Consider the following 26,513-nt stretch of genomic DNA (forward strand, 5'->3'; position numbering starts at 1 on the left):
GGGATGCAAATTTTTTTTGAGTTAGTATTTTTATTTCCTTTGGATACATTCCTAGAAATGGAACTGCTGGATCATATGGCAGTACTATTTTTAAGTTTTGAGGTTCCTTCCACTGTTTTCCACACTGACTATTTCAATTAGCAATCCCTCCAACAGCCAAGGGTCCCCTTTTCTCTACATCCCTACCAGCTTGGTATCTCCCGTCTTTTTGTTATCGCCCATCTTTTTTTTTTTTTTTAATTAAATTTATTTATTTTCAGCATAACAGTATTCATTATTTTTGCACCACACCCAGTGCTCCATGCAATCCGTGCCCTCTATAATACCCACCACCTGTACCCCGACCTCCCCCTCCCCTTCAAAACCCTCAGATTGTTTTTCAGAGTCCATAGTCTCTCGTGGTTCACCTCCCCTTCCAATTTCCCCCAACTCCCTTCTCCTCTCTAACTCTCCATGTCCTCCATGCTATTTGTTATGCTCCACAAATAAGTGAAACCATAGGATAATTGACTCTCTCTGCTTGACTTATTCCACTCAGCATAATCTCTTCCAGTTCCAGTCCCGTCTTTTTGATGATGGCCATTCTAACAGGCATGAGGTGATATCTCATTGTGGTTTTAATTTGCATTTTCCTAATGACTAGTGATGTTGAGCATCTTTTCATGTGTCTGTTGATCTTTTGTATACCTTCTTTGGAGACTGTCTGTTCAGGTCCTTTGCTCATTTTTTTAATTGGTTCATATGTTTTCTTGCTATTGAGTGGAATGAGTTTTTTCTATATTTTGGATATAAACCCCTTCACAGATATATATGGTTTGTAAATATTTTCTCCAATTCTGTAGGTTGTCTTTTCACTTTGTTGATGGTTCATTTTGCTGTGTGGAAGTTTTTAGTTTGACGTATTCCCACTTGTTTATTTTTTATTTTGTTGCTTGTACTTCAGGTGTCCTATCCAAAAAATCATTACCATGACCCATGTCAAGGAGTTTTATTGCTATGTTTTCTTCTAGGAGTTTCATGGTTTCAGGTCTTACATTTAAATCTTTAGTTGATGGTATAGACTTAGGTTCATTTCCAGGCTTTTGATTCTGTTTCATTGTGCCTGCCAATTCTATGCATTTATTGTCATGGCATTACCTTACTATCTTAATGACTATACTTTCATAGTATAGTTGAAATTAGGAAGTGTGATCTCCTGCTTTGTTCTTCTTTCTCAGGATTCCTTTGTCTATTCAGAGTCTTTCATGGTTCCATATATATTTTATGAGGGTTTTTTTTTTTTTTTTTTTGGACTTCTATAAGAAATGCCATTGGAATCCTGATAGCAATTGCATTGAATCTATAGATAGTTTTTGTTAGTTTTAATAATATTAATTCTTCCATCCCATGAACATGTGATGCCTATCTGTGTCTTCTTCAATTTCTTTCGTCAATGTAATGTAAATTTAGTTATGTAAATATTATGTAAAATAATTTTAATTTATAAGTATTTTATTGTTTTTGATGCTACTATAAATGAGATCAACTTCTTCATTTCATTTTCAGTAAATCCATTGTTGGTGTATAGAAACACAACTAATTTCTGTTTGTTAATTTTATATCCTGCAACTTTATTAAATTCATTAATTAAATCTAACAGGGTTTTCTGGGGGTGGAGTCTTTAGGATTTTCTATATGTAAAAATATGTCATCTGCATATAGAGCAAATTTTACTTCTTTCTTTCTGATTCTGATATCTTTTCTTTACCCCCTCTCATTTCCCTTCTTCCTTCTTCTTCTCTTTCTCCTCCTCCTCCTCCTTCTTCTTTGCCTGATTGCTCTAGCTGGGACTTCTAGGACTATGCTGAATAGAAATGATGAGAGTCAGCATCTTTGTTTTGTTCCTGATCTTAAAGGAAAATCTAACAACATTTTACCACTGATTGTGGTGTTAGCTGTGGGCTTGTCATATCTGGCCTTTGTTAAGAAGTGATCCTTCTAAACCTAATTTGTTAAGAGTTTTTACATGAATGATATACTTTGTCAAATGTTGTCTCTGCATCTATTGAGATTATCATATGATTTGTTTTCATTCTCTGTGCCATATCACATTGATTAATTTCCCTATGTTGAACTATCTTTGTACCCTAGGGATACATCCCACTTGATCATGGTGAAAGATCTTTTTAATGTGCTACTGAAGTTGATTTGATTTCAATATTTTTATTGAAAGCTTTTACATCTATACTCATCAAGAATATTGTCTATAGTTTTCTTTTCTAGCAGTATCGTTTTCTAGTTTTGGTATCAGGATGATGCTGGCCTCGTGAGTTTTGGATTGTCCCATCATCTTCAAAGTTTTGGAGGAGTTTGAGAAGGACTGGTGTTAGTTCTTCTTTAAATGTCTGACAAAATTCACCAGCAAAGCTATCTGCTCCTGAGTTTTCCTTCTTTGGGAGATTTTTGGTTACTGATTCAATCTCCTTACAAGTAATTGGTCTATTCAGATTTTCTATTTCTTCCGGATTCAGTCATGGTAAGTTGTTAAGTTTTTTTCCGTTGCTTTTTCTGTAGCTTTTCCATTGCTCTTAGGTTGTCCAGTTTTTTGGTTTATTGTTCATAACATTAAGAAATGTTTTGTTCACTAAGCTGTATGTCTGGTTTATTTCAAGAATCCAATCCAAATTTTGTGACCTAAATTTATTTCTGAAAATTTGTAAGCCTGAATTTTCTGAGTCACTGGGTTAGTTTAGATCATCTAACCAGGTTATCTTTGGAAAAATGACATCACCCACTGTCATGTGGATTCCATCAAGGTATTGCCCATAACAGACAAAGTTTCTTAAGAGAAGCTTAGGCTGAATTGATTGAGAATCTAATGTGTACTTACAGGCAAAAATATTCCAGCATTAGGAAATGTTAGGCATTAAGTATTTTCTTTTTAGGATTCTTTGTTTTACTCATAATATATGAAAGTACTGGCTAGGCTTTATAGCCCCCTCATGCCTATTTAATAGCTGAGAGTGCTCAAGCTGATTATTATGGTACATTAGACCTTCGTTGATGGCAAAATGAAATATGGTTCAATTTCCTAAGGTTTTTAAGCAGAAATCCTATAGAAATAAAATGTAAGCAAATTGCTACTCCCAGAATTTCTGCCTGGACTATTCTAATCATACCCACATCCTCCTGGCTGTAACACCCCAGTTAATTCCCACCTATTTATTAAGACCCAGGTCAAGTATTGACTTTTTATAAAGCTATAATTCTTCCAGGAAGAATTATATTTTCCCCTCTTGCTTCTACAGAACTCTGCATGGATCTCTTTCTACTCTAACACTTCCCAGATGGATGTCTAAGAGAAATCAGACAATAGAGACTTGTCATTTTCTTCTGTATATTCTCAATGCTTGAGAAGTACCTCATAACTGCATGTTACCGAAGAGCAGTCTTGTTTAAACTCATGAAAAAGGGTTAAGTCATCCACCAGATTTTAGTTTTAGTCAGAGAGATGGTAGGTTTCCATGTTCAAAATGGATTTCACATAATCTTATAGCTTAATTGCTTAAAACACGATAAATAGCAACAATTCTCTTAGGACTTTGTGACCTACCTTACTTGACTTGTGGTCCACATTAAAAGTGGCAATTGCATCCTCTGTTTTTTTCCTCCCAGATTTGGTTATTACATATTCAGCAAGTTTGTTTGCTAAATAGGTCTTTCCAGTACCACTGGGTCCTGAGAGTATAATTCTGTGATGCTCCATCAACAAGTTAAAGTACCTCTGGGTAATTGGTTTAGGAATCAGTGTATCAAAAACAAAACTGTCCAAACTGTTTTCTTCTACCCCTGAAGGAGAAACAAAAGGAACAGCATGCCTTATTGTTCTACAGAAGCTGGAATTTAAAATACAGTGTTAACCCACAACAGAGTTTTATTGGTCATGGGAATGCGGGCTTTGTAAAATGCTTTCCTTGATATTTCTAACTCACAACCACGTGTTGCCATTTTAAGATAAAAAAGCATTACTAATAAGGCAGAGTGAACATCTAAATGAACCTAAGTGCTTTCCTTTTGTTCAGGCTTTCCTCCACTGTCTACTTCAGGTTTCCCACTTATGTTTCCAGAGAGAAGTGGAAGAATTACTATAAATTCTATTATAATATCTTCCTTCCCTCTGAAGGTGGTAGTTTTGTTAAGAATTAGTGTACAAATTAAAATACATATGTATTTTCTTCCCTTTTTCTTCCTATTTTCTCTTCCTCTTCATTCTCTTCTATCTCTCATTATAAACCCCAGCTGTTCACCCACTTAAGCTTTGGAAGAATATGAATTGTGATATTTGGCAAGGAATTAAGAAGTAAAGCAATAGTATCCCCTTTTACTACTAACCCAAGCACCTTAATCACAAAATCAAATGTTGGCAAATTCCTCTATTAATCCAGTTTATAGAGATCTGTTCTGGCTCTTTAACATATATGAACAAAGAATTAGGGAGACAAGTATACTTCAGATATTCCATTTGCCTATAATTAATCACATCATCCAAAGCAAACAGAATTTCTTAGCCCCAATTCTTAACATCTATTCTCTATCCCCAGTGGGTATTTATTGGGTACACATATTTTAAAATCAAAGTACAGTGATGAATTTATTACTCTGGGATAGGCAAGAAATTCTTTGTGCCCTCCCAAAATGAAAGATGATAATGGGGAAAAACCTAGAAATTTGAAATTCCCTAAATCACATTCCTATTCTTGAGTCTTGGAGAATCTTCAAAATTACATTCCAAGTTTCACATCCCAGAAGTCAAAGAATTTCATTTACTTGAATTTTAGTGTTTTTAGTAAGATTTTAGTGTTTTAAAAATAAATATGTCCCATTTCATACTAAAACTATCAATGTAGTTAACGCAATTTTCAAATACGAAAATCTGAAGTAAAACTAAAAAAAAAAAAGAGAGAGAGAGAGAGAAATGGAGGGAGGAGGGGAGGGATGGGGGGAGGGAGGGAAGAAAGGAAGAAAAAAATGGATGTTGGTTTAAAAAATACAGTTTGTTTTCTTTTCGTTTTTGTTTTTACCTTTCAGGTTCACAGTAATGATGTTATTATCTCCAACAAGGTATCCACAAGGCAGCAGTTCAGGCACTTCTAGGCTGTGAGATCTAATTAAATCTCCTATACAGTAGCTAGCAATGCAGTCAGAGCTCAGACCAAGGCTAGAGGATGTATCAATTCGGAACACATATTCCTAAAATGATACATACAAAAAGGAAGTCAAAACAGAGATTCAACTCATCTACAACAAATATAAAACTCATGGGGATATGAAGCTAGCTGTCAAGAATTTTGGAATTGGTAATAAAAGAATTATTAATATCACGCAGCATAAAGAGAGAAAGCTTTCCTTACTACTTGAAATGGAGGGAAGAAAAAGCAGATGTGTCTACATTACTAAAGCTAAGAAAAACATCTAAAATAAAGCATAGTCAAAAATTAATATCAAGATATCTTGCACAACTTACCTTAAAGAGACGTCTAATTACACCATCTAAGACATCCCACTTGGTTTTTCCACTAACGCCAATGGATCCTATCAAATATGCCTGAGACTTCTGATCCTAAGAAAGAATAAAATAAAACATGATAAAACCCAGTTATATGTCTTGTTTTATTACTCTATTTTCTAATAAAACATACTAATGTACTAATAATTAAGGACTAAAATGTTCATTAAGCCTATGCTATGGATGTTATAGCAACAGACATGTATAGTTTATTATATAAAGTAAAACATATCCCAACAAACTAAACAAATGAAGTAACATCAATAACAACAACAAGAAAGAATGAGATGAGATGAAGTGGAATGGTATGGAAAACTGATTCATGACCTGTTTGGTAGTAGGAAAAATAGTCTTTTGCTTTAATGCAGTAGGTGCATTCTGGAAGAGAAGCAGCTTGGTAGAAGGGAGAAGGTGACAGAGATGGATGAGAACTATCTCATATGTGCCCTAGAACTTCATCTTACTCATTTTTGATCCTATCTTTGCTAAGTCTAAAAATCAGTTTTTTCATTTGTTAATTTAGATTATACCTAAAATCTAATGTCTTTTTTTTTTTTTTTTTAAGATTTATTTTGTCTATTTTAGAGACAGAGAGAGTACTCCTGGGGAAGGGTAGAGGGAGAGGGAGAATCTCAAGCAGCTTCCCCACTGACCACAGAGCCTAATGTGGGGCTCAATCTCACAACCCTGAGATCACAAACTGAGCCAAAACCAAGTGGGACATTTAACCGACTGTGCCACCCAGACACCTCTAAAGTCTAATCCATCTTTTTAGAAATGTGTTATCCACAGTAGCATGGCATTCACATATTTACAAAACAGTTCCCATTTTGAATTTATCAGAAAATCCACTAAAAGAACATGTCAGGGAATCCTACAGGACTCACTTTATCAAGGAAAGAATCCCTTTCAAAACAAAGAATGGTCCCAAATTTATTATTATTTTTTGTCACATGGGATTTTGAGGACTTTCTACATATATTGGACAAATAATTCCAGATTTATAGTCTAAGTGTAGCCTTTTTTACGATGACTGGAAATGGTCATGTAAAAGTAAGCATGAGGCCAGTAGATATAATTAGCTTGTTGATACATTACAATCCTCTGGTCGCCTACTGCATTCATCCTTAAAAGGTGTTAGAATAATACCTAAGTCAGATATTAGGAGATACGGATTCTACAACATAGAATTACCTACCTAATTCTACCACCTAATTAAAGAAATGTGACTTTAGGTAAGTCACTTAGCCACCTTAGAGTCTTGATTTTTTATCTGTAACTTTTACCAATATAAGGGTAAATGATTATTGTCATCATTTAGATATAATTCAAGTTAGAAGCCAATACCTTTTCCAGAAAGAGTTAAGAAATTCACAGCAAACCATTGTGATTTTTTTTAGTACTCTTATGGACTGAATGTTTATATCTCCCCCAAATCCATATGTTAGAGCCATAACCCTCAATGTGATGATTTTTGGAAATGGAGACTTTAGGAAGAAGTCAGAGTAGGTCAGTAGAATGGGGCTCTCATGATGAGATTAGTAACTTATAAATACGGGAAGAGAGAGAGACCTCCATCTCTCTCTCTCTCCAAGTACACACACTTTGGAAAGGACATAAGAAGACATATCAAGAAGTTAGCTATCTGCAATGCAATGAGAGATTCCTCACTAGGAACCAAATCAGCCAGCATCTTGATCTTGGGCTTCACAGTGATGACAAAATATATTTTTGATGTTTGGGCCACCCAATCTATAGTATTTTGTTATAGAAGCTCAAGAAAACTAAGACAACTACCTTCAATGTTCAAAAACATCACTTTTTAGCATTATTTTTAAAAAGAAAACTTGTTTCCCAGTATTATTGTAACCCAGGCAAAATGAATGCTCATACTGTGTTTTGTAAGTAGCTGCTTTTAAATTAGAGCAAGTTTAAGCTTCACTGAGACTATTACAGCCTTTTGCATGAAGACCCACTTGGGAAAATCTGGCATAAATCTGCAGCTCAAGCAGAAAGTTTATGGCATTGGAATTCTTTGAATATTTGCTCAGTGTAAAAATTCACAAGTGCTATCTTACTTTTCAAGCTTCAAAACTTCAATTATTTTAAAATTCCAAAGGAGTTTTTGTTTTTTCTTTTTGATAGGAAAAAATTCAGAGACTTACAAATTTGTGTTCTTGGCCACTCAACTACAAAATTCAGCTTAAAATAATACTTTTAGTTTTAAAAAAGGACTTGAGTCATGATAACAAAATTTGATTCAGAAAAGTTAAAATATTTTCCTCATCAACTTAGACTTTGCTTAAAAAATTATACATACACATAGCATCAATGGAAATATCATACTAAGTTCAGTGAATATTTCTTACCAGGGTCTATAATATTCATATAGCTTATAGTCTCCTCTTTGTACAATGACTATATTGATAACTCTGGTAACATGTTACTACATGTCATAAATACACCTGTATTTTAAAGGTGACACCAAAAGAATGTTGGACAAGATGTTGTTGTCCAACAAAGCAGTGTTACTTTTTTGAAGTTCTAGAAATGAGAATGGTTGACAAACAATGAGAATGGTTGTCGCCAGTGAATGAACGTGATGTACTGAGACACATTTCTACTTATATGATCGTATCATTTCTTTTAAGTCCCTAACTTCCATGCTTCTACAATATATTAAGCCAATGCCAAGATACATACGCTGATAGTATATTTACTAGGACAAACACTCAAATATAAAATAGATTTGATTCATGGTCATGTTCATAATTCAGTTAAAGAATTTAAAATTAAGAACATACCTTTGCTCGGCCATAGCCCTTGCTTATGGAGACGATAATTTTCACACTCCGGCCATCTTTATGTCCAGTTGCATCGCCAGCATCATCTAGCAAAATATCTACCAAAGTTTCACACCACAATAGAGTCACATTAGCTTGGAACTGTTTATTTTCATTGTTTTCTCCCTCATAGTTTTATAACTTTCAGTGGGAATATTTGGTCTTTTTGTTTCCCATTCTAGCCTAACTAGTTTGAAAAATCTCAGCTTTCAAGAAGATGAATTAGTGTGGTTGGACTGAAGGTTCAGTCTAAGAATTTATTTCTGCCTTCAAAGACCTTCACCCACATGCTGGGCCATTGCCTTCAGATGAGGAAATAAAGGGTTTCTTTTCCTATTATACCCAGGTCTGAGGAATAACTGAGTAATACTCTGTTACCATTGTAACTGTGACAAACTGAAAAGCAATTTGACTTTTCTAACCAACCTAAAATATTCAAACTCAATACCCATGCAATTTACGAATGCTAAGGTGCTGAGATTGGCTGTCAACTGAAATTATTTTCAAGCATCTGGCACATATCCAGCTTTACTGTTGCTTACCTTATATCTATAATTGTTAGGTACTGTTATTGAATTTCAACCATAGCATTATACTTCCCTATGGAAGTACATTAATTATCACTTTCCTGTACCCTTCATGCTTATAGTTTTTAAAACCAAAATAGTATTTCTAGTAATCAGCTAAGACTTACAGAAGCATGATAAAGCTAGCTAACCTTCAAAGCACCAGCCTTTAAATGCAATTAAAGATTAATTTTCAAAATATATTATATGAGATTAATGTCCATTTGGATAATTACTAACATCAACTATCCCACATATAAGTTTTCCTTTGACAATAATGTTATTATAGAACTCAGCTACGTGCTAAAAAGCACATGTGTCTGGTGACATGAGGCCTCAATTACTCTGACTAAATTTATAGAGATAAAGGCTGTGAATGTACTATCAGAGAAATGATAATTTAATCAATTACCTTCTGAAAATAAAATGGTCCTATTATTTTAATAATTAAGAGTATGTAATTTCACAAAGGAAGAAGTAAAAATCATCAAAAATCAAGAGAATTTGAGAAACATGGATATTTTTGCTGGAATTCTTTTTTTTTTTTTTTTATTGGAAGGCCACGCATTGCCTTCATTTATTGTAGCTAGAAATTTTTAAATCACCAAAGATAATCTCCTTACTAGAAATTTATTTTACCAGATCAATATGTTCAGAACTTCTCACCTTATTGCTTATCTCAGTCAAAAATAAAACTCTTTGTTAAGTGTCATTTAATCCTCTTGCTCTTTTTCTTAGAAGTTTAGAATAGATACCATTGACTGCCTACATCTAAATTTCTGGTAGGCTGTGACCAAATTATCTCTTTGTGCTTTGCTCCATTAGTCATAAATGTTTATAAATATTCAAAAATATTTATTAAACCTAAATGATACCAGGAACTGTGTTGGGCATTAGGAATGAAGGCTAAGAAGCAAAATGAATTTTTTGCTCTTTTGGAGTATACATTCTCCTAGTGTAATTTTAGCATGTGTGAAGTGCAAGAAATAATGGGCATGAAGCAGTGAAACAATAACCGAAGGAAGTTGGCTCTACACGGATAGGTCATCCTGGAAGCCTTCCTTGAGGAGGCGCTGTTTAGACATAAGACCAGCAAGACCTAGGAAAAGAGGTCCAGAAAACAAGAACAGATGCAAAACCCTTGATGAAAGAGCTGGGTGTGTTCAAGGCTCAGACCAATGCTCTGCGTGGCCGGACTGTGGAGATCAAGTTGGGGGCGGGGAAGAGTAGTATGAAATGAGATGGACAAGGGCCAGGTCGTGAGCGGCCTAGTTCTCCACAGCAAGACATTTAGTCTGATTTCTGATCTACTTTTCTGTTCAGGTTTGCTTTGGAACCTATTACTCCTTTCATGTTATGTTTATTTTTTAAAAAAATGTGCTGAAAATATGGAATTTCTCCTGAGAGCAGAAGTAAGTATTTACAATAAATGAATGTATGACTCTCGACATCTTGTATGTGGTTAATTAAAGCAAAATGAATATAGTAGTGAAAAGATCAGGTACTGGCTTCATACAGATCTGGGTTCAAATATTAGCTCTGCCTCCTACTATTCACATGATCTTGAACAAATTATTATCATCTCTTTCCTCAGTCTTGGTTTCCTCATCTGTAAAATGGGGCTCACACAGCACCTACTACATAGGGTTACTGAGACCATCAGAGATAATGCTTTTATAGTACTTTATCCTCAGTGTTTAATAAGGTCAGCTGTTCTAACCATTATTCCCTTTTTCTGTGTGTTTATTGTAACTCCTTCTCTTCATAGTGGGGGGAGGAGCACATCATGACTCACTATGTGTCTCCCCCTGTTCCCAATATATTGATAAGATGATCACCTGAAGAAACAACTCCAAGAAAAAAATGAAAACAGCAAATTTTTGAGGCAAAACTTTTCTATGGGGGTTGGTTTTATTTTTTTGTTTGTTTTGCAGAAAACAAGTTATGGTCCTCTGTCAATATTTTGAAGGAAGAATAAAAAGACCTGGCATTCTGGTTATAATTAAGTGAAATTCTGAACAAAAAAATGAAGGCTTTTCAAATTCTGTGTTTACTGGCTATACAGAATATGCAGTTATAAATTAGGAACCAAACATTTGTCAATTATCTACTGCCCTGCCTACCCCTCACCTTTTATAACAAATTGATCATGAACCCTAGAAAGTTTTTTTACTTAAAAAACCCCAATGGAAAGGAACTTCTGATTTCTAATTTTGAACCCAGTAAACAAGAGTGAAGATGGTGAAAACCGTATCCTAGTCATGTGATTTAATCTTTTATTACTTCAGATACAATTGTTACTAGTAAAAAATAATTAAGAAAATAAAATAATAATGAACTACAAAGAAGTAATAAAATAAGTATTAAAAAGTGCAATTTTGAAACCCCTCTTCCCCCCAAAATTTGCCTCAAATTCTGAATCACAGACATCAGTATTTTCAGTCTGATGAATACAGAAACTATATTTGATTTATTTAATTATATTTATCTTTATGAATTTTAGTCTTTCCTGGACATGAATTTTAGTTTCATTTTTATTTGGCTTCAGTTTCTAAGCTATCTTTAGTACTAACTATGCCCCCTTTAAACCTTATTATATTTCAATGAGATAAAACAAAATCATGTAACAAGCAGGGAAATCCTGCCGTGATGTTGTCCAGGCCCCTGTCTTTCCTTAGGAGTCAAGCCAGGACAAGAGAGTCACTGACTGCTTCTCTTCTCCATTAGGTTCATCATGGACAAGCCAACACACAGGATATCACTCAGGGCTCCCAGAATCTACACGTTTAAATTTTCTGTTTTTTCCTTTTTTAGTATCTTTTGAAAAACTTGGGTAATAACACCTTAGGGACAATTTACACATCCAAGTTACTATCACAGTCCCATAGTTCTAATTTACTGTATGGTTTAGGAGTTCATTTAATTGTGACATCTCTTTATTTTCTAAGCTATTGATATTTATTTTAGTTGATGTTTTTTCTCCGAATTCATTTCTCTTCTCACAAACCTGCCAAATGGTTTCCTGAATTTCAAGGAGTTCCTACTTGCCTTTTTAGTCCTCACCTGTCTTTTCTAAGAAGAAAGCAAGTTATATACTTGAACCATTCATTTTACATTATGAAGGACAGATTTAACGGTAGAATTACTAAAATTCTGACTTTGTAGAAGAGATGTGATTTAGTAACAATTTCATCAACATCAGCATGCTGTGTCTCTGTTTCTCTTCCTCATCTTCTGCTATATTTTAGTGTCACTTAAGGCAAGCCTGGAAGAATTATATAGTTGTATAATGGAATCTACAGCTGCCCAGGAACATGTATATCATTGGTTTTCAAGCGTCATCTGGTGGCTATGTTTTGCAATTACCACAGATCTTCATGTAAACCTCTCCTCAACTCAATCTTCTATACATAAAATGATTCAGGGCCATAGGAGCTGTTACACTTTATAAATGAAGAGTTGGTCAGATACTAAGATAACATTATGTCAGATGATTCTATTTGCTATGAAATAAAACTGCATCCTTGTCCCTTCATTAGTACCCTTGAACACAGTAACAGAATCCAGTGAGTTCTTTTCGTTTGTTTGTTGAAGGTTTAATAGAACTGTGCGCCCTGAGTGAGGTTATGCTCTCTCCACATAACATCATGCAAGATCTGGTCAAATTTACAGAGGGGTGCTGGGCTTCATATCCTTTAGATACCACAAAATTGCATGGGATTACTAGTATTATAGTCATAAGCACTAATGCTCAGCACTGAGAACATTATTTTTCTTTATGGTGTTCATAATTGTTAAGGAGGTACTTCTCAAACACAAGTAATTTTTTAAATGATATGAAAACTATGATCTCTTAAGTCTTTCACTCTTTCACAGAGAATGTTCTTTTGAAGTTATAAGGTAGAAGAAATGGGGCTATTTCCAAGAATTAAGAGGGCTCACATTTTTATGAGGGTTAAGTGAGAAGAGTGGTGGGTGAGATTCCCCAAATTCCAGCCCCCTCCCCAGTCACAAAGTCATAGGAATGATTTGATTCAGGCAGGTGTGTACACAAAATTACCTGAGGTAACAGACTCTGTAATGTTCAGATTGTTCAGGGAAAGGCCCAACGACTGCCGTGAAGATGAGGACGATGTGGTGCTTGAGGACTCTGATGGTGGGCGAGCGGGTTTGGCTGTGTTACCAGTTTCTGCCTTCAATCGGTCATTTTCCGCCTTCAGTATTTCAATTTCATTCTGTTGTGAGGGTGGGAAGTATGAAAAAAAAAAAAAATCCAGCTAGTTTGAGTGAGAAAAATGGTACCAATGCTTTTATCAGAGTTGATTATTTGGTTTATTAAATAAAGCATGTGGTGATATGTTAAGTAAACAAGTATAAACTATGAAAACAGGATTTCCTCCTCAGAAGGAAAGTCAACCTACTCTCTTTCTTACATACATATATTTGTGTATTCACAAACATAGATGCACTAACCATTAGAATTTGTTTAAGCATTTTTTAAATATACCTTATATTTGAGGAATCTTCCAGGACTTGATACCATTTGAATCAAGAACAACAATTTTTTAAGCATTCATAAAATTTCTCATTTGAAGATTTCATTTATTTATTTGACAGAGAGAGACAGAGAGTGCGCACAAGCAGGGGAACAGCAAGCAGAAGGAGATGGAGAAGCTGGCTCCCTGCTGAGCAGGACCCTGGGATCATGACCTGAGTCAAAGCCAAGTCAAAGACAGACACTTAACTGACTGAGATACCCATGCGCGCCCAAATTTCTCATTTTAAACATACTGTTAAAATCTTACAGGTAAATAATTCCATCTGTAATAATATCCTGAACTCATGGAGAGTTGAAAACCAGAGTCAAAGAAAAACAATATAAAAAAGGTGATTTAAAGTTATTTTAAAACCCCAGCTAACATCTCAAAGAGTTTCTGTTCCTTCAAAATGGGGGCGCTAAGCTTCTAAAAACCACAAAGACCTTTTGGTGAATATACACAGTGGCAGATAAATCTGCTCAGCAATGAGCTTTTCTTATTTCAGCCCTCTACAATACCCAGCGATTACCGGTTTATAATAATAAAACGAAAACTTAGCCTGAGCACAGACTGGTTCTGAAATTAACCTTCAGATGTTTACCCAAATACAAAAGCTTTACTTCTACAGATGGCATTCTACATCACTTTTATTTTCATATTTAGAAAGCTTGTGTTAAACTTCTGTAGTTTCCTCATTACTCCTCCCCCAATACAAAATAGGTAAAGGCAACTGAAAGTCAGATTTCAAAAGAAGGGAAAAAAGCCAACACAAAGGTAAATCATGGGAAAGTGAAGACGCAACGTTTATGGTTTGTCGCAGTTTCTCGGCAAACTCAGCTCTCAAGTGAACCCAATCACTGGTACAAGTGTCTTGAATGGCCCTTAAGTGCAACTGGCCAGGGGGTACTCTCACTTCGCACCCTGGCTTTGACAAAATGCTCCATTCAGTGTTAGGAGATGAGGGGCAAAGTTTGAATAAACAGACTATTTCCATGGTGGGTTTCAAAGAGAGATTTGTTATTATAATAAGCAAGAGTGGCAACGATACAGTATTTTCCGTCTCTCCTCTTCGCTCCTGCAAGGTGATCAGCACTGACCTGCATCCGGTTCATGGCTTCCCGGATCTGATCAAGGTGATGAGCAGAGCTGAGGGCCTCTAGTCGAATATCTGTTAATTTTAACTCCTTTTCTCTGAGCTCGCTCTTCAGCTGCAGAATTATCTCTGCCTCAGCCTCTGTGCACTCACAGATCCTGAAGAAGGAAACAAACACACAATCAGTTGCCAGGAGGGAAACCAGGGGATCAGGAAAAGCAATGCTTCCTTTAAGGCTGAAATGCAATATTATCCAGCAGCTACAGAGGTTCTGTGCTGCCAGCAAAACCTAAAGAGGAGGAGAAAGAGTTTTACAAACAGTAATACATTTCCAGGTTCAAACTGGAAACAGGAACTGTGTTTTTCCTTTAATCCTTTCTTCCTATTTTTCTGAAGTTTAAAAACAATCTATTATTATTCAAGACCAAGTAATCTTCAAAATATCCTTGCGGCTGATATTCATGAGGCTGCATAGCATCACACCATCTCATTCTGCCATTCTTCAAGGGACTTAAATTTCTATTTGCAATTTAGGAAATATTTTTTTAAAGTACTCATGTTTTTAAAACTTATTATTATTATTATTATTATTTGCAAAACTGTGCAAAGTGTAACATTATTTGCTACTACACTGTCTTCAAGTTACCATGAAAATCCAATATAAATATTGTAGAAAATAAATCAGGGAGATTAGTTGCGGACATTTAAATAATGGATGAGTGTTATATAATCTCCCTGGTCAGCTCAGCTGATTTAGGGGATCAAAGCTAATGAAGCTAAATCACAGGTTTCAACCCATGCAAGTGGACTAGTCGAGGGCTCCTTGAAGGTCATCCACATCACTTCCTCATTATTTTGTTGTTATTGTTGTTTTGTGGGTAGTTTTGCAGTAAAGAAGGTACGAGAACTTGTTTTTGATGAACTAGTATCTTTCCCATTTAAAAATATGAGGACTACCTTGTTGATTACAAAATGTTAGTGGTAGGTTCCTCTTTCCTACATAAGTGATGAAATTATCTGGGATACACAAGCATCTTAAATGGTCTTATTATGGCTCTGTTCTACATGACAGTGCAAGGCTAGTCATCGTCATGGGCACCCGAAGAAATCCGATTTAAACAGTATATAAAACAGAATCACCTCATCAAAGCACACGTTGTAAGTTCTCAAGATTTCATCCATTCTTGTAACATCAAACGGTGAGCTACTATAAAAATGCTATGCTAGGTTATCTAATGGAATTAAAGGCAAATGGATTACAGCCTGGTTTTTAGGAAAACAAGCTGGACTTCAAAACCAGGAAGACAGAGGAGGAGGTTTCTATCGTTGAAATGCATGCGAGGAATTTTAGAAAGAGCAAAGGCAAACGCTGCTGAGTTAGAACTGGCATCTTGGCAAGTTGCATGCATCACACGCCATTTTACCGGGATCTATGCTTGTAGATCACAGGGCCATTTTGCCTTTTCTTTGGTGGCCAGACAAGGGGCGACCTGCATGGAATGCACAGTGAGGCAGAGACATGGACAAAGGCCATTTTGCAAAGAAGTGAGACTGATGACACAGAAGAGTGGAGCGTGAGGTCGCAAAGCATGCAGACTCTCATGTGTGAGAAAGGAAGGAGAAACCAGGGCTGCCCACGGTTCTCAGGTAGATCAGAAAACCACGGGCACAGATCGTGTCACCTGACTGCATTTACAACACACACAGGGGCTTGGCCTGCTGCTGTTTTTAAAAGAGACTTCAGCATCCTGCGGAGGGGAGGGACTTACGCCGAGGCTGACTGCGAGGGCTTCATGGATGCGGACCCGCAGTCCCCCGCATGGTGGGGCACTTTTGGCGATGCTGGGAGGGATGAGTCAGTGAGCTCTTCGATGTCCGAATGGGAGGAAGGAGGCTTGGTGGACTTCTTCTTCCCAAAGGCTTGTTTGAATGAGCTTCTCAGCTGAAAAGAGGACAGGAATGACCTTTCTTGTCTGTGTGCATGTGGAGAATTTGGCTTTGGGGCGTTAGTTTGCAGGTGCTATCCTAGCCACTGCCTGGGGTCAGTACGGACAAGCAGAGTATTAACAGGTGCAGCACGGTATCTCTAGAAAACAACGATACCGCGTTTTGTGTTTTGTTTTATTCTTATATTAATCCAGCGCAGCGCAAACACGGAAGGCTTTGAAATAGTGCAAGGTCAAGGGCATGGCTGTCAGAGCACTCATTTAAAACTAAGTACCTTGAAGGGATCTCCACTCCCAATGCTTCTCTCTTCAAGGCAATTTGTTTTAAATGGGCCACTTTAGCGCTACAATCAAGTCATGTCCTGCTGACAGTATAAACTTAAAAAGGAAAATGAAATCAAATTCACCTAACACCTCATTAATTGTGATTTTTTCTATTCAAATTTTCAATTCCCATGCTATTCAAAACCGGAATTGGTATCCCCTACAGCTCTATTCAGAAAGTGTTTTTTGTTTTTTGTTTTTTTTACCTCTTCTCTTTAAAATTTGAGATTAAAATGAAAAGACACAAAGAAAAGACATACAAGGTAATCTGTTTTTGAAAGGTATAAAAAGCCTACTGCCAAAATGAATAGCATTCATGCCAAGGTAGGGTATTTTTTATAGATGCATGCCAAATTGTCCACGGTTTATATTCACCTCACTTCCTCTAGAGTTCACCTTGCAGAAACATGAAAGAGTGTGGAATTACAAATCAAGGGAATGAAGGCTGATCAGTATTTTAAAATATTACCTTATAAACATTTTTTTTAAAACAAAAAAAGATATTTCTTTCATTATTTATAGCAGGCACTCAGCAAAATCCTTTGGTGGTTATGTTTTGGATTTCATCAATAGTTGTACTTATTTAAGAAACTACCTTCATTTCATGGTATTAAAAAAAAAATCCTTTACTGCATGGTTTTTAAACATTTTGCTGTGATAGCGTCTTCCCCTCAGTTTTTTAGCAATTGCTTAGTATCATCATAAATTCTATCTCTAGCACATGTAAAGCATTGTTCTGGGAAAGTACATTTCTATATTTCTGCTATATTCTCTTAAAAATAAATAAATAAACAAAAAACCAAAAACAAACAGACCCAGAAAGCAGACATTAATGTAGTTGATTTCTGAGGAGGTGAAGCTTTATTCACACTATAACCCGTTGAAGTGAGAGGTGGGGAGGCTTTCCAGGTTTCTTCTTTCCCTTTCTTTACAATTCATTTCCTCTCCTCTTCCTCCATCCCTGCCACAGTATCACCACCACACCACCATCTTTTCTTCTCCCTCATCTCCAGGGTAAATCCCTGTCCTGTCATTTATTAATAGCTGTCATCTCAGTTTTCTTACAACAACTTTATAAAATCGGTATTAATTACCCTATTTTTGTAGATGAGAAAACATAGGCCCCCTCAAAAAGTGAAGTCGCCTGCTTATGGTCCAAGTATTAAGTGGTAGAGTTGGGATTCAAACCCAAGAATAGTTCTGACCAAAACCTCTCCTCCTCAGCACCAGGCCACCCTAATTCTGGTGATGAGTACTGCCTCCCGGGGGGCCAATGACTTGAGGGAGTCCCTTTGTAAACTGCTACAGACTTCTAAATCTCTAAACAAAACAAATCTGACTCATCGTGCACTAATAAGCTTTTGAATAAGATGGATGACCAGGGCTTACCCAGTTTTTCTTCTTCTTTTTCTTGGAGTCAGCATCATTACCACTACCAATGCTGGAATGGCTTGTGGCACTGTTGATACTAGAAACACTTTCAGAAGAATGCTGTCTTCTGATGCGGAGATCTAGCAACAGACAGAACATCACATTAGCTCCCAAAGACTTTCACTGTGAACAAATAAGACTTTTATGCTTTTTTGAGGGGAAGTCTGCGAATAAAAGTCAACACGGCTTTGTACAGATCATTTCAGTGCAGTTTTGGATTTGTAAGTTTAATAAAGTACCACCTTATTTGCTTTAATTAACTGGGTTATCGGCATTAAGATTCACTGGTATCTCATAAGTCTGTAGCTCTGCTGGTTTAATGAATTCTGAGTTTTATCCAAAAATGAAATGCTATGCTAGTGATTTCTCCTGAATACCTGGATCAAGCAGATCTTCCAAAGTGATTTATTCCAAATGATTACTTCCATGGCATAAATGGAAACTCATAATAGCATGAGAATTAATTGTGTCTTTTTAATATCAGTGCTTTGAATAAAGCTACCGAAGCCAAATATATTAATTTTCCATTTCACAGAATCATACCATAATAGAGTCGAAACAAACTTTTGAAGTCATTTAAGCAATTCAATTCAGGTGACGAAATTGAAGTGCAAAGAAGTAACTTAACCAAGGTCAAAGAACCTGTGAGGGAAAGGTGCTCAAGAGAGAAACTGCATAGACTGCATGTGTAAACTAAACAGGAAACATATTTAAGACAGTGCAATTCTTCCATCATAGTCCCACCCGTGACCTGGAATAGTAATGACAGTAATAATAACAACATGCAAAATTAAAGCTAGCTTTTACTATGTGTTTACTCTGTCCTGGGATTATCTAATTTCATTCTGGTTTTTTGGTTTTTTTCTTTTAAAGATTTTATTTACTTATTTGAGAGAGAAAGAGAGCACAACCAGGGGAAGTAGCAGAGAAAGAGGAAAAAGCAGATTCCCCTTTGAGCAGGGAGCCCAACACAGGGCTCAATTCCAGGACCCTGAGATCATGCGTGACCTGAGCTGAGGGCAGATGTTTGACCAACTGAGCCACCCAGGCGCCCCTTATCTAATTTTATTCTTAAAGCAAAGTGTTGAAGTAAGTTTAATTATGAAAAGTAATTTCATCAGAGCCACACAGATGAAACACAAAAGAGCTAATCCAACACCTAGGCAGACTCTAATATCTGTTGTGCTAAATGCTATGTGATATGGGCTTGCCATACTTCTCAAAAGCATGTAGTGCTTCTTTAGTCACACAAGATAACTTGAAAAAAATAACATTTGATATTTAATCATGTTTTGGAGATACCCACTTATTCCGTACAATCAGCTTATAAAATTTATTTATAATTGTTGAAACTGAAATTTCATCTACTTACTGTGAACTGATAATAAGTGTTAGTGGAGACACTAAGAAATTATAAATTTTTTTTAAGATCAAGTCTGCTTTAAGGCCAAACCTATTACTATATTTAATCGGCATCAATTAAGATTTGTCAAGCAAAAAATCTCAGTGGAACTTCCAAGGTGTCAGAAATTATAATATAGCTTTCAAAAAGCTTCCATAGAAACAATAGTAGAAAAGCAAAGCCTTTCCGGTTGACTGCTTTATTTAACATTACAACACCCCATGACAATGAAACTATAACTGTTACTTTCAAATATAATAAGGGAGTATATGTGTGGGTATGTAATACATGTATACATATCTCTAACCTTAGAGTCATATACATACATATCAATAAGTACCTTAATTTTTCCATTAAGATAATAAGCATGTGACAATTTTATAGGAGGGAAAAAAAAATAAAACAATTTTTCAGAATCCATAGAGTTTGGCCTCTTAAAAGTCCTTTAAAAAATAATGATGAGACTTTACTGTGGTTACATGCCCAAAATATTGCCCAAAATACTATCAATGTCAAAACTTAAATGAAGGTGAGATGCCTAAGTTATAACCATAACCGCTATTTCTGCTTCTGCACCTTTGCTTGCTAACCCATGAGGAGTGGAAAATTACCAGCAAACTTTCTATAGGCACTCTGTAACCACACAACCCCCGCCCAGAATCGAACCTAGCAGAGTGGACGCTCCCAGACCCCCACCGGCTCTGGGCCGAGAGATAACAGCCATCCCGCGCCAGAGAAACCCCCACCCAGAATTGGACATGACAAAGTGACTGCTCCAGGAACCCCCACCCAGCTTTGGGTATGGGAGATAACCATCTGGCACCCCACGGCTTGACAGGGCGACCCTGGCCAATCCTGAGGTGACACATACCCTAGCAGTGCCAACCAAGCAGTTTGAAGAACAACAGCCCTTTGACCTAACCAATAATCTGTTCCCAGCCTTTTCCCGCTCCGTAGCGCGCCAGTCACATTATAGAGTTGCTGTTTGATTTTCCTGCGGTATGTAGTGATTTGTTACGAGATACTATGATGTATGCTAAGTCCCTGCCTCCCCAAAAATAGAGTATGAAAAGTGCTGTGATCCTGAGCTCAGGACCTCTTAGCGTCACCGGCAACGAGTGCGCGGAGGTCCGGGTTCGAACTCGTAATAAACGACCCTTGCTGTTTGGCTTGGACTCTAGACTCTGGTGGTCGTCTTTGGGGAATCTCGGAATTTGGGCACAACAAAGGCATTTATTTATGCATGCTATTTTGATTGAACAATAAAGGAGCACAGTATCCCTTAATCAACAAATATGGAAGTTATATGAATAAAGAAAAGAAAAATATGCTGGTATTTATTTATGTTTTGAATTTTTGCTGTGACTATCTATAAGCTTTTGTGATCAAGATACATTATTTGTTAGGTTTTTCCCTAGTAACCGACTTTCACAAATAAAGCAATTATACTAGGTGTTAAAGTACTCCAGAGTTTTTATTATATCCAAAAATTAATAAATTGTATTTGACTTTGATTAACCCTCAAAATTTAAGATGAGTTAATTCTTACTATCGTAAGTCAAAAGTAGTCCTTAAGGGTATTATTTACTTTCAGTTATGATGGCATTTACCAATAAAGATTAGCAAAGGAATGATTTCAATGATATCATGGAATGAAAGGAATGCATTTTACTCATCTCTAACAATTCCTTCCTAGTGCTTGTAAGTATTGATTCAGTACATGTGGCATCATAGAGCTTTGTATAGAATGGTTGGCCCAATGGATATCGACAATATGAGTGAATGGAGAAACTTATTTTACAAGTCTGTATTTCAGTTACATACTTGTTCATCCATTCATTTCCTTTTCTTACCCTCCATACAGCACTGCCCCGGTTCAAGCTATCACTATCACTTACTTACCTGCTTGACAGCAAGAATGGCTGTCCAAATTTCTCACCTTCAAACGCTTCAATAGATGGTAACTAGAGAATTCTCTTTAAAAGGAAAACATCATCACTCCCATACTTAAGACTCTTCAACAGATTGCCATTTTAATAAGAAAGAAAGCATTCTAACTCTTAAACAGGGCCTAAAAGTCCCTCAGTAGTCTGGTTCTCTCTCTAACCTGGTTGTATGTGTTGCAACTTTGCTCACTGTACCAGTCCCATAAAGGCACTAGTCCATTTTCTATCTCAAGGCTCTTCTGGAGTAGTCCTCTCTCAATACTTGAGTTGATCATTATTCCTTGGAGCTCCCTTTAAATGTTGCTATCTGGGGAAGGCCTTTCCTGACTATGAACCTCTAGGAGGTTCCCTGGTACCCTTGTTTTCCATGGGCACCTAGGCCTGTTGCTTTTATAACCTAACTATTTTGGCATACATATTCAGCTATGTCAGCGATCACAATTGTTTATTTCCTGCTCTCCCATAAGACTAAAAGCTTAATGGATACAAAGATTTTATCTGTTTTGTTTATCATTGTATACCCGGGATGCTGAACAAATTACGGCAAGTAGTAGGCAATCAACAATCATTAGTAAGTAATATTATTATTATTCATTGAATATAACTATGTTTGCCTAACATTCCTAAAACAGTATTCACTCTTGATAGCAGTTTACTACATGTTTTGTTGAACTGTATTGGCATATCACAAGGAAAAATTTTATTCTATGTTTGTACACAAAGGTAGTGACTTAAAAAACAATAGTATATTTTGAAAAATAAAAGTAAAATTTTCCATTACTTTACTTTTCATAAATAGTTATATAGATGTATTTCTATATAGTTAAAGTTATACAGAGATCTATTCACATCTCTGTGGCAGTTGACTGTGAGCCCTTGAGTAAGGACTTTTTTGGAAATCTTTATATTTTGAGATATAATAGAGTGGATAGTATATACTAGGTGTTCAAGGAACATTTGTGCATGAATAAATAAATTTATTATATTATAGACTACTATTATTTATTATGCCTGGTTGATAAACATGATGCACAAATAGAAAATAGAAAGTTACATTCATTATGTGAATTTTTCATAGTTTGGCCTGCCTGTGTTGCCCCACTCCAAATATATATTGTAAGATTATATGTTACAAATTTATCTAAGATGAATATATAAAATTCTCAAAAGCCAAATCTCAATATGATTTCAGACTGTAAGATTTTAGCTTATACAATCACCTTAATAACCAATGGAAAACAACATAATTAGTCCAAGAGACTTTATTTTCTCCATGTTACATCAATGGTCAATATAGTCAAAATCAGTTTGTGTTCACTGAATTGAATACGAAGTTTTAATATTACATAAACCTAATCTAAATATCCTATATACATTTATAATTCCTGTTTCTGTGCATTTTAAATCTTGTAAAAATATTTTTAAATCTTTCTTGACCAATTTGAATATTAACTGTTATTATCTTGCTTATTTTATGTGTCTCTCCCACATACAGCAGAGGAGTTCCTTTTTTTCAGTTCCAGTAGGTATACAAGGGTACCTGTTGGCTACAATAAAAAGAATCCTTCCAGAAAGTTTTACTTCAGTGACTTATACTGCATTAAAGAAAGGATTAAGCCTTTTAAAATCCCTTCTGGACCTATTTACGACATGAAGATTTAGAACATAAGCTGCTTTATTATAGCTCTAAGATAAGCTTTAAATATGCAGTAATTTTCCATGTGGCATATAAATCAACTCCCCCACATGGAAAGTTGCTAAATTCTTAACAGAAGTAGCCCCTAGAGAACTAGTTTTTCCTTATATCTCACTTTATATAATTTTTTCCCTAAAATTTAAATTCAAGTTTTTAAAAAATTACATTTTTAAAATCAAAATTCAAATAAGCCCCTTTTGTGTCATAAGGCATCATCATGGCCACTTGGATTGAAAAAAAAACAGACAACCCTACCATTGATCAGAAAAGACTGAACTTAAATAAATTAAGGCACCAAAGTATACTACAAATTTGGATAGAAGCACAGTATTTCCAGAAATATATCACAAGGGGACCTCATCCAGCTTAAGGGTCAAGGAGGCATATTTAGTCCAACTCTTATAAGGTTTCAAAAAGTTTTTATGTTGAAAATTTTAAGGAGATATAACCAGAACACAAAAAGAACTTCTAGAGAATTAGAAGTAGTTCAGGGTAGCTGAAATATACAACATGACAAAAAAGCAGAGAATACGGTCTAAAGCAGCGTCTAGCTAGTAAGTGGCAGCCAATAAATATTTGCTGAATGAACAAAGCTGGTGAAGAAAGATTATGTCATGTTAAGAAGTTTGCATTTCATCCTAAGGGTAATGGGACATCTGTATATATATATGGTGTTGACAACAGCTTTGGTTTCAGAATGATATAAAGTGGTGCAGGATGAAAGGCAGGAAGGCTTTAGGAGTTTATGGTCATAGTTCAGGGGAGAGATGAGAGATGGTGTTAGGAGGATCAGAGAAAAGGGAACAGATCCGAGAGATATTTAACAGGTAGAATCAATAGAGCTTAGTGATTTAGTGAATGAAGAGAAGAGGATTTATGAATGACATCTAGATTTATGGCTATATAGAAGGATGGAGGTACTGTTTACTGAGGCAAGGAACACTGAAGGCAAAGCAGGCTAAGAGGGAAGATGACAAGTTCAAATTTGGAGATGTTGAGTTTAGTGTGACAAACAGACATCCAAAGATAACCAAAGACAGCTCTCTCTGGGGCAGCTAGGTTTATAGATCTGTAACTCAAAAGAGTAGCCAAGCCTGGAGAGATATATTTGACAGCTATCAACACATAAATGATAATTATAGCTAGAGGATTAGATGAGTTTGTACAGACTTTTAGAGAGGATGAAGAGACTCACCGTGTACCAAATCTTTTTTTTTCCCTTAAATTTTTTATTTTTTATAAACATATATTTTTATCCCCAGGGGTACAGGTCTGTGAATCGCCAGGTTTACACACTTCACAGCACTCACCAAAGCACATACCCTCCCCAATGTCCATAACCGTGTACCAAATCTTAAAGGAAGTCAATTGAGGACTGGGTTTTTAATACCAACATTTAACAAACGGACACAAAGGAGTGAACCTAAGAAAGAAACTTTGAAAGAGATTTCAAAGAATCCGGAGAAAAACTAAGAGTGTGAAGAGATGAATGTGTCGGGTAGTATAGTAGGACATCAATATCAAATGCTATTTACATGTCAAATATGATAAGAATTTTAAAATGTTGTACTGGATTTTGTGTCCTATAAGTCATTATGGATCCTGGAGAGAACAGCTTTGGTTTGATAGTAGGAGAAGCCATATTCCAGAGGTCTGAAGTGTGTCTGAATGTTGGAGACATTAAAAGATTCCATAAAATGGCCGCAGGATTCACGTGGAAATGGGAAAGTACATGATAGGGCATTCAGGGTATAGAAAAGCTTTTTTTTTTTTTTTTTTTTTTTTGGTATGTTGGTCAAGAGTTAGGACATGAATACAAAGCATCTCTTCAGTGGGAAACTAAGGAAGGTATGGTAGTAAATAAGATTATTTTATTATTATTTTTTTAAGATTTTATTTATTCATTTGAAAGAGAGAGACAGAGAAAGTACACAAGCAGGCAGGGAGAGGCAGAGGGAGAGGGTGAAGCAGACTCCCCGCTGAGCCAGCCAAGAGCCTGATGCAGAGCTCGATCCCAGGATCTGGAGATAGTGACCTGAGCCAAAGGTAGAGACTTAACCATCTGAGCCACCCAGGTGCCCCTATTATTGTTGAGAACTGATGAAGCATAGTAATAATGAAAAGCAGACTTTTGGTCCTTTTTCTTACTGTTTTTAACATTTCTGTAAGATATGCACCTGTCTATTGCCTCCATCCAAATGATGTTTTCCTCATACCTATTACTTGATATTTCACCATATAGATTATTTTATTTTGGTTTACAGATCTAGATTTTCAGACTCCTTACAGGGTGTGTTTTGCTTGAAGTCAGATATAAATGCATTAAGCAACCTCCCCAACCCCACTTTTACCAAATCAAAGAGAAAATTGTGTGCATAGAAGCAAATTCCTTAAGGTTAACTAAAAAATTATTGATAAGGAAATCTATTGTTCTTAATTTCTGGCATTTTGACTGCATTAAGGCCTACTTATTCATTATAAAAGGCAGTGCCACTGAGTAAAAGCAGCTTCACACCAATAAATAAAATAAAATGGGTATTTATTATATTGAATGAAAAAATGGCAGTATTTCTAAATATACCTTTGGGAGGATGGTCTGGACCATTCAGTGCTCCCTGGATAGCGGCCTGGGCAGCAGAATTCTGGGCCTTCAGCATTTCAATGGTTTCTCTTAGTTCTATAAGTTCAGACTCCTGTGAAACAAACAGAATTTAGAAGTTTTAATGCCTAGAGAGAAAAGTAAAATGTCCTTGTTCATAATTCACCATCATACGGGTTTCATTTTATGTAGTACTAATGTCTGGGGAGATTTGAATGCCTGACTGACCTTGTCAAGTCATATCTAACAACTTCTTATTTATCTAAATGTAAAGGAGAATTTTAGAAAAATGTCTCAGTTATTCTCATATAAATGTGATCTGAATAGTCTTTATTCCTTTCAAAGGGTAGCATCTAAAGCTGACCAGTGCAACATAAAGCAAGACATCACACTGCACATTTGATACCACACTTATTAATACCACCATGATTAGATCAGAGGGTAGTGAGCAGAATTGCATAGTTGCCTCACATGGCATTTACTGTCAGCCGGAAACCCTGAATTCTTGTTGAATGAATGACTTCAGATTTTGTCTCCTTTACATTGCCCTTGGGGAACTGATTCTTTATATTCAAGTATAAAAG

The 26,513-nt window shown here is 36.0% G+C and overlaps 1 protein-coding gene across 3 annotated transcripts in view; it reads right to left on the reverse strand.

The window, feature by feature from the left end:
• NAV3 (neuron navigator 3) overlaps nucleotides 1–26,513 on the reverse strand; it is an 858,619-nt gene that overhangs the window by 21,604 nt on the left and 810,502 nt on the right. For all 3 annotated transcript variants that reach the window (XM_082739652.1, XM_082739653.1, XM_082739651.1), the window contains 9 exons: nucleotides 25,912–26,023; nucleotides 18,245–18,366; nucleotides 16,355–16,527; nucleotides 14,590–14,743; nucleotides 13,015–13,189; nucleotides 8,350–8,447; nucleotides 5,504–5,599; nucleotides 5,061–5,229; nucleotides 3,593–3,828 (listed from right to left, as the gene is read on the reverse strand). In XM_082739652.1, coding sequence (XP_082595778.1) covers nucleotides 3,593–3,828; nucleotides 5,061–5,229; nucleotides 5,504–5,599; nucleotides 8,350–8,447; nucleotides 13,015–13,189; nucleotides 14,590–14,743; nucleotides 16,355–16,527; nucleotides 18,245–18,366; nucleotides 25,912–26,023 — 1,335 coding nt within the window. The remainder of the gene's footprint in view (nucleotides 1–3,592; nucleotides 3,829–5,060; nucleotides 5,230–5,503; nucleotides 5,600–8,349; nucleotides 8,448–13,014; nucleotides 13,190–14,589; nucleotides 14,744–16,354; nucleotides 16,528–18,244; nucleotides 18,367–25,911; nucleotides 26,024–26,513) is intronic.

Source organism: Mustela nivalis (genome assembly GCF_964662115.1).
Source record: "Mustela nivalis genome assembly, chromosome: 7".
In the NCBI taxonomy this organism is placed as follows: domain Eukaryota; kingdom Metazoa; phylum Chordata; class Mammalia; order Carnivora; family Mustelidae; genus Mustela; species Mustela nivalis.